The sequence below is a fragment of the Limulus polyphemus genome, unplaced genomic scaffold, assembly GCF_000517525.1.
Source record: "Limulus polyphemus unplaced genomic scaffold, Limulus_polyphemus-2.1.2 Scaffold1328, whole genome shotgun sequence".
In the NCBI taxonomy this organism is placed as follows: Eukaryota; Metazoa; Arthropoda; class Merostomata; order Xiphosura; family Limulidae; genus Limulus; species Limulus polyphemus.
Genome location: NW_013666938.1, coordinates 294,237 through 301,128, shown reverse-complemented (window position 1 = coordinate 301,128; position 6,892 = coordinate 294,237). Strand labels below are relative to the sequence as shown.

At 29.7% G+C, this 6,892-nt stretch overlaps 1 protein-coding gene across 2 annotated transcripts in view; it reads left to right on the top strand.

Annotated features, from left to right (window-relative positions):
* Nucleotides 1–339: 339 nt before the first annotated feature.
* Nucleotides 340–6,892, top strand: part of LOC106463116 (beta,beta-carotene 9',10'-oxygenase-like) — a 33,769-nt gene continuing 27,216 nt past the window's right edge. The window contains exons 1-2 of one of the 2 annotated variants that reach the window (XM_013923086.2): nt 340–765; nt 4,028–4,286. In XM_013923086.2, the coding sequence (XP_013778540.1) occupies nt 627–765; nt 4,028–4,286 (398 nt within the window). In that variant the 5' untranslated portion in view covers nt 340–626. The remainder of the gene's footprint in view (nt 766–4,027; nt 4,287–6,892) is intronic. The other variant, XM_022390538.1, reaches the window with a different exon arrangement.

Below are 6,892 nucleotides of genomic sequence, written 5' to 3'. Positions count from 1 at the left end.
TCTCTCTCTTCTCTTTTTTTTTTTAACATTTTTCAAGGATGTATTAAAAAGAAAATCCTAAATTAGTACAGCAACGAGTACATAAACCAGACAAAATCATACCAGCAGCCGTTTTTACCTCACAGTATAATAAAGCAACAACGAATATCTATTAAATCTATAAAGTAACAAATACATATTAATTACTACTCAAATTATTATTTCAGTCGTTCTTAATGTATCAAGCGTCTATATACAAAGAAAAGCCAAAAACTATGTTTTTTACCATTAAATGAAGATATAGCCTAAAGATGCTTTACGGCATAACCAAGTTTTATTCGCCCGGGTTCCCTGGGCAGTTGCCCCCTTTGACCCCCCCCCCTGTCGATGGGCCCGCACTACAGTTACAGTACCTTTGGATTTCTTTGCTTTTTTTTTTATCGCACAAAGCTACACAATGTATTATCTGTGCAGCTCCCACCGAGTAAAAGAACAATGATTTTTCAGTATTATAAACTTTCATTTCTAGTCTCAGACTTACAGCCGATTAAACGGGAAAATAACTTTTGAAATTGAAAAGAAGTCTAAAGGTGCGTGTAGCCGAAAAGTGTGGCCTTGTATTATTAGAGTTTAATTTCGAAGAAGCTATGGAGGATGATCAAAAAGTTTCAAATGTTAGTAATGAAAAACAGGAGTCAAATGAAAGAATTTGTAAGAGTTCAATATTTTCATTAACACGATCTTGCAAAGGAGAAACGATAACGCCTGTTCAAGGCACAATTAAAGGTATTGTTACGACAGTATTTTAATTTTTATACTATATCACATATGTATAATAATTACGCTTTTTCGTTAGAATTTTATAGCTACTCTAGGTTTTCACATCAAAAATAGAAAGTTCAAGCTAACTTGAAATAACTAATTAAATAAGGCAATGTTTACAGGTAATTTGTACATAAAATCTAGTTGATTACTATTACTTTTAACATTACTATTAACTGTTAATGATATACAAGTTCAAATATAATTGTTTTGGAAACTGGAGCAGAGTACTGAGTAGACCGTCCTAATTTAAAATTAAAATGTAAAAGGTTGGTCTTACCTAAGCTTCTTCCTGAAAAACCTATTATTTTTTCTTTCTTTTTCTTGATTACATTATATGATTTTGTCCTTTTCACTTTAGAAATCTGAAATGAAAAGGCAAATACAATATTTTATACATTTCTATTTGAGGGAAAAACAAAGAGCATTCCTAATTTTTGAAATCTGTTATTGTAGTTATATAAATTTAAAGCAATTAATGTCTATAAGTATAATATGTCTGTTTATCTCAATTTCGGTTTATTTTCTTTCTTTGCATTTTCTAGGTGTTTGTGTGATATTTATAGTTTCATACATATATACTAGGGCCCAATGATTAGCTTTTCATGGTATTCAATGCAACCTATTCTTATTAAGTTTTCTTAAGTTATAGGAAGAATAAGGTACTTATGAAACTATTCTACTTCCAATACCACACCTACCTGTCTTAACAATATCTGTTGAACCTGATGGTGTATGGGATATAAAGAATAGAAAATAATGTCCAAAAATTATAAAGAATAGAGAATAAATTACCATTATTTAAAAAATAAAGAATAGGAGACGTCCATTCCCCCAGCCCCTCATCCTTTCAAAATAATATGTTTTTGAAACAGCCTAATATATAAAATATGTCCAAACTTTCCAAAGTAAAACTTCTTAATTTCATTATGTCACTGGTAAAGTTTTATTCTCCCCTAGCACAAGTAATTTTTAAGAAATAATAATGATAAATATATTGTTTTCTTTAAAATCACATACACTCTCTCTCTGTATATATGCATATACATAGCTATACTTCAGTTTCTTTTCTCTTAATCTGGGCCTACTTTTATATCTCTCATTTTGCTTTCTGTTTCAATAATAGGAGATAGGTAATTTAAATGAAATGCTTGTCAGTGTGTAGGATACTGAGATGTTCTATGAACACTGTCCAGAACATATGACAATTGTAATATTTTACCTGTAGCTTCATTTAAGGGTAAGCTTAACGTGTAGGTTGAGAACAGCTGAAAACATATTGTACACCTTCTATGGCAATTTTTAAAGTACCATGTACAGTGTCCAAATTTTCTTAAATGCTACTTACAATTTGTCCATGTACTGAAATGTAGTTCTCATAGGATAAGTAATTTTTAAGGTATAATCAATTTAAATACAGGATTTTCTTTCAAATAAACCCAGGTAATAACAATATTCATAATGTGTCTTTGCTAAAGCAGGCTTTCATAAATTTCATAAAATTTGAAAGGGACAAAAAAGAGCTTTTTAGCCCATCAGTCTTTTGTGAGGCACCTTATCTAATGCTTTCTGAAAATCAATAAAAACCAAATCCACTGTATTTCCTTCATCAACTCTTGCAGTAACATCCTCAAAGAATGTCAGAAGATTTGTTAAAAAATACTGTCCCTGCTGGCTCTTTGACACAATATCAAGCTGCTTTAAGTAACTCTGCAATGCATCTTTAATCACACTCTCCAAAACCTTTCCAACTACTGATGTAAGACTAACTGGCCTATAATTGCTTGGACAATATTTATCAATATTGCACTAAGATTAACCAACTTCCAGTCTTTTTGAATGGTTTTGATATAATTTCCAATATGTATATACTTGATCAACTTAACACAACTTAATCATTATGACCTAACACACAATGTTAACCTGTGTAATCAATTTCAAATTCTAAATTTTACAGACTTTCAGTTATTTATAAATATTTTATTTTCTGCATGTTTAGTATAAAAATTTTCAGAGGCATACAAATGTTATACAAATTATACCAGAATTAATAATTAATAATAATATTAATAATAATAATTTTGGTCACAATTCAGTTGCTCAGGTTTGTAAGTTTTAATATGTAGTTATTATATTGATAACTTAATTTTACATTTTCTGATACAATTTTAAACTCTCATAATTTTCAGTTTTCTTTAACTAGAGAAGATTAATTTTCATTATGAAATTTTCTATTAATTTGAACATTTAAAATATGTACAATGATGGTACTTCAATACAAATTTGTGATAAAACTACTATTGATAGTTACATATACTAAATCAGTTCCACATAATTCACAATGATATGTCCATGAACCAATGGAGTATGCATATGACAAGTAAATTCTATATCAATAATTCCAATACCAGGATTTTAGATAAGTTAACAAATCCCATGGCTACTATCTAGCACAAGAAAGGAGGACCCCTGATACAAGACATTTTAATCTTCTCACTCAAAAGCTTTGTGACTATATAAGTATTTTTTTTTCAGTCATTTATTCAAGCTTTATTCATGACTTGCACAATTACTATATCAAACAACCTATTTATGCGTGATTTATATAATATAACAAATAAAGTACAATAGAGAACTACTCAACTCGGGGATGATAAACCAACTATGTGAATTATTACTATAAATAATAACACTACTTTATTAACACTCTACTTTTTTTTTTTATAAGTGCTGTTAAATTTCTACATTTTTCTTGAACTTGTTATTTTAAAATGATAGAAAGTCAATGTTAGAACTAATACTGAAACATAAGAGATTAAGAATATTTTATTTTATGTATGTGTATTCGGCTGTGGATATTCTTTGAAAGCATTGTACCTCATTATACTGCTCCAGGTAAGTAATAATATTGATCCTAAGGAGAGTATTTATCTTTATCTGTGTATGCATGTGTTTATGAATGCTGAAGCATGTATACATACTTACAAAAGGTTACACCAATTGTCTTATAAAGTAATGACTTTAATAGACACTACACTGTAAACCAGAGTAGTAGCTATAGAAAGTCATATTGTAAACCAACTGCAAGTGCCAGACTGAGTTTAGATGTTTCTAATTATACAGTCAAACTTGTAGCTATCATGAACATTTTTATAAATTAAGAAATATCATTTTTAGTTAGTTTTATGTGATTCTCAATGTTAGTGTGCTTTCTTTCTCATTGAAGGAGAGATTCCAACATGGATTAAAGGAAATTTGCTAAGAAATGGAAGCGGGTTAATGGAAATTGGTCCAGACAAATTCAACCATATTTTTGATGGAATGGCCCTTCTCCATCGCTATCACATCAGTAATGGAGAAGTAACATATCAGAACAAATTTCTTAGAAGTCAAACTTATAATAGAAATATGAATGCCAATCGTATAGTAGTTTCAGAATTTGGAACTAAAGCTCACCCAGACCCTTGCAAGACCCTTTTACAAAGGTATGTTGTAGATAAAGGTGCTTAAATTAAAGTATTCAAAGTATTTCCTTTACAGTATAGATTTCTTTTCTGTTCAGTAATTCTAGCTGATACTAGGGATGAGGTAGCTGAGGTGGAGGAGATGCTATCATGCTCCTAGCAATTAAGGTCATAATATATAAATTATGTGAATCCTTTGGGTTTTGTGTATCTAGTATTCCCAACTTAAAAGTCATTCACTTTTTAATGATTGATACGATGTATTGGATAAAGAAAATAATTAATGACATGCTTCTGTATACTTTTGTTAATATGTATAAAGTTTTGTGTTCTTAAAATTGACATATTTTTTAGACCTAAATATGTTAATTGGTTTAAAATTAATATATATTTACATGCTCTGTCTGTAGTTTTATAACTGCTTGCTACCTGTTGGAGGATACATTTCTACTAACCAGCTTATGAAAAAATAGATCATTTGGTTCAAATTACAAAGAAGCCTGCATACCTCTGTAAAATGATCACCGAAACTGACTTCTTTCAGGCTCATAATGCGAACAAGGTACATCACACATATAATTTTCTGAAACTGCACACATGGTAAATATGGATTTTACAAACACTAATATAGCCATACACTATCTCATTTATTTTTCCATACACACCTATAAAACTTTATTGAATATTTGAATGTCTGATTATGCTTTGACTGGGACAATATGAAATTACTTAAATGGGTGAATTTAAAAATTAAATATGAGAGAGCCATTAAAAATTGTTAAAAATAAAATGATGATTTTGAGTAGAGATTTAGGTCCAAGTGCCATTGGAGTGAATTTTTGGAATTCTGTTTTGCTATTACAATACAGTCTGTGATAATTTCACTTTAAAAATCACAACTATAACTGTTGGTTACCACAGTTATATCCAGAGCTTTAAATAATTGTCTCTTTTCATCAAAATCCATACAAGCTGGTTCAATTACTTTATAACACAATTGACAAGACAAATTATTCTTCTCTATTCTGTTATTGCAATACAGTCTGTGATAATTACACTTTAGAGATCATTACTATATTCTCTTTATGGCTAAACTCGCAATCAAGCAGCTTAGATCCATTTAATTATCTCTATATTTATCGAACTATGGTTTGGATGGATATTTATAGCCCAACAGAGGCCTAGAATATTCCACACATTACAAGATATTACAATATAATAATTCTGATTTAAAACAATGAGAAAAATCCATTAAGGTTCTAATAACATGATGCAAAAATATAACAATCACCCATTCATAACTAGTGAACTACACTATGTATGGTTCATGAACAGTTGCATAAACAACCCTGAGATAAACTATCACTTCTAAAAATAACTAAATTTGACACTCCTGCTAGATAAACTGTCTAAATCATAACACTCACGTTAAACTTAAATTGAAACAGTCATGTATATCTAACAAGCTTGTACTGTTCCGTATAAAAATTATCTTCCTAAGGAAAAAATTATCTTTTTAAGATGTTTTATGTATGTTGTGCAACCAAGCTGTTTATTCATGGAAGCTTATAGTACTGCCTATGTTAATTTGATTTAATTTGTCTCAAACTAAAGGGCCACTAATTTTAAACTCACTGAATACTTTTTTCAGATTTTTTTTTCCTGTAAAATACACATCTGTGCGTATGATCTCGGATATTTTTTTATTTCCAGTTGCCATTTTTTTGTGTTTTTTTTGTCCAACTAGAGCTGGACAGTTAGTGGAATTTGCTAATCAATTAACTGCCAAGCTCAAAAATTGATTATATTCAACTGATCCATTCTTCTCACATGAGATTAAGATAGTTGGATTTATTGAATATATTAATAACCAGAAACACTAATTTTGATTAGTTGATTATGTCACTTAATGGCAGAGAGTTATAGTCTAATGTTCATTAAATCACAGATTTGTGTAGTAAAGTGTAGGGGTGGGAGTTTGTTTAAAAGGCTTAATGTATGTACAAAAACTTTTCAACAGAGGCACAACTTTAGTAAACAAGTTTTGTCAGGATTTTTTATTTATTGCAAAAGTTTATCAATACTTTACTAATTTCTGATCAGATTTTAGAAAAAGCTGAAAGCTGTTACGAAGAATGATGCAGATGTGATTTTTGTCACTAATGAATTTGCAGTAGAAGCATTTTATATGATTCTTATTCGGTCTTTGTGCTGTTATAAATTTTGATAGGTTCTTTAATATTATATTTTGCTGGACAATATCACATTGAATTCAGGATTTGAAGACCAGAGTAAGTTCTGCCTATTATTATGAGAAAATAAACTGACTTTAGAAAATATAAACTAATGACTTTTTTTTTCATCTATACATTAATCAACTTAGTTCTAAAAACAAATTAGAATAAATATTACATTATGATATTATTCTTTGTGTATCAGAATAAAAATTGTTGCGTCAGCGAGTCACATGACTAGTGTGATGCCACGTTTCTAGAACTATCCCGTACCTTGGCGAATGCTCTAGTATTTACTAGATATAGGGTAGTCTGGTATATAAAAGAGGGTGACAACGTGACGGGAGAATAATGTAATGTGTGTGTGTGAAGATAGTGAGTAATTGAACTGCA